Source organism: Penaeus monodon, chromosome 34, assembly GCF_015228065.2.
Source record: "Penaeus monodon isolate SGIC_2016 chromosome 34, NSTDA_Pmon_1, whole genome shotgun sequence".
NCBI lineage: Eukaryota > Metazoa > Arthropoda > Malacostraca > Decapoda > Penaeidae > Penaeus > Penaeus monodon.
In genome coordinates this window covers 9,120,686-9,122,353 of record NC_051419.1, presented here as the reverse complement: position 1 = coordinate 9,122,353, position 1,668 = coordinate 9,120,686, and the positions used below count along the sequence as shown (strand labels likewise).

General features: G+C 32.2%; 1 protein-coding gene across 1 annotated transcript in view; it reads right to left on the bottom strand.

Annotated features, from left to right (window-relative positions):
• Positions 1–1,668, bottom strand: part of LOC119594807 (basement membrane-specific heparan sulfate proteoglycan core protein-like) — a gene marked incomplete at its 5' end in the record, with an annotated part of 219,836 nt that overhangs the window by 66,308 nt on the left and 151,860 nt on the right. The window contains 2 exon segments of the mRNA XM_037943897.1: positions 604–720; positions 1,490–1,603. Coding sequence (XP_037799825.1) covers positions 604–720; positions 1,490–1,603 — 231 coding nt within the window.

The following is a 1,668-nucleotide window of genomic DNA, read 5'->3' as shown; positions in this document are numbered from 1 at the left end:
TACTATAACGTTTTCTTTTTAAGGAACTTGATTTCAACTGCTTTTATGGAAAATACGAACTTCATATATTTTTTTGTAGGAACTGAATGATAATATCACAGCATCATAAGCTATGATAGCATTAATGTATTAGTTATCCCATCACTGTCACTAAGCCTGGTAGGATCTTTATGAATAGATGTGTGAGTTCTTTGAAAGAAATTATACATTTCTTCCTATGTTAATGACTATGCAAAAATTGTTATGTTGCATCTATGTTATCTGAATCATGCTTGACTAAGTGAATGTTAAAGCCTATACAGAAACATTCTTCTCTTCTTTTTAAACCATGATCAAATACAAAACTTACTCTATACCTTATAATTGTGGGCAACAGACATTCACTCAAGTTTCATACTGAAAGCCCAACCAACCTGTATTATGAGAAATGAAAACAAGTTCCTTTAAATTACAAAACTTTAAATACTAAGAGCAATAAATCAACTTCAATGCAGAAGCATAAAAGTGATAGCCAGTATCTTTAATTAAGTTGCAGACAATAATTTAAAGAAAAAAAAAAGGTTTTATAATTTTTTTCATTTAAATATAAACAACTGTACCCACCCAGACAGTTCTCAGGAAACTCATCACTTCCATCATAACAATCTTGATGCCCATCACAGATGCGTTCAAAATGAATACAGTGCCGATCACTGCATTTGTGGCCACTATTAAAGCACACTGTGGGTGAAGGAGAATAGTGCCATTTTTTCTTACAGAGCTACATACAGCCTCTGACATGCACATGCACAAATTATGTAGGAACTGTTTATTAAGTATGTAAGTGTTTCTTTGTTATAGATGTGTGAAAGCTTGCCTTGAGAGATGTCTCTGAGAAAAGGAAGATATAAGACTTATATATCTTCTTTTGTTGTTTTTCTAATTGTTGTCTATAACTTCTGAAAATGCATTGGTCATGACTATGTCAAAAAGCTCTCAGTGAGAACAAAGACTAAAATATCATTTCTAGTATCTGTAAAGAACTTAAATTTTTAAGTAGTCTTGTTTGGTATTTTGGATCAACAGTTTAAGATTTTAAGGTACAGCTGATCTGACATTCTCAATATCTAAGATAGACAAAAAAAAAAAAAAAATTAACAGTATTTATAAAAACATACATGTCTCCCAAGTGCATTAATGATGTTAGTCTGGACTTAAGAAAGAAACACCTAAAACTTTACTTGCAATAAAAGAAAAGAAATGTATTTAATAAGGAATTGTGTATGCATGAGTATATATGTGTATGTTAGTGCATGGCTGCCAAAAGATGACCTTGCATTAGATTATATACATTCTTGTAAAAATGAGTAAGTAAAAAGCCATGCATTATATGCCATTTAACATCTATAAAACAAAGAAAAAGAATGAAAATTACACTTGTTATAATAAGTTCAAAACAATGAAGGAAGAATGAATTCTAGCATTGCAGGTATACATGAAAGAATCTTACCATCACATTCCCTTTCATCTTCATAATTGAAGCAGTCCTTTATGCCGTCACACCGACGGGACCAGGGGTGGACTGTACCGTCAGGACATGTGAAGGTTGTCATGCATACTGTCTCTTTTGAAAACAACCAGTAAGTGGGATTAATACTCAAGTAAGCATGAGCAGGTGGGTTGGATTGC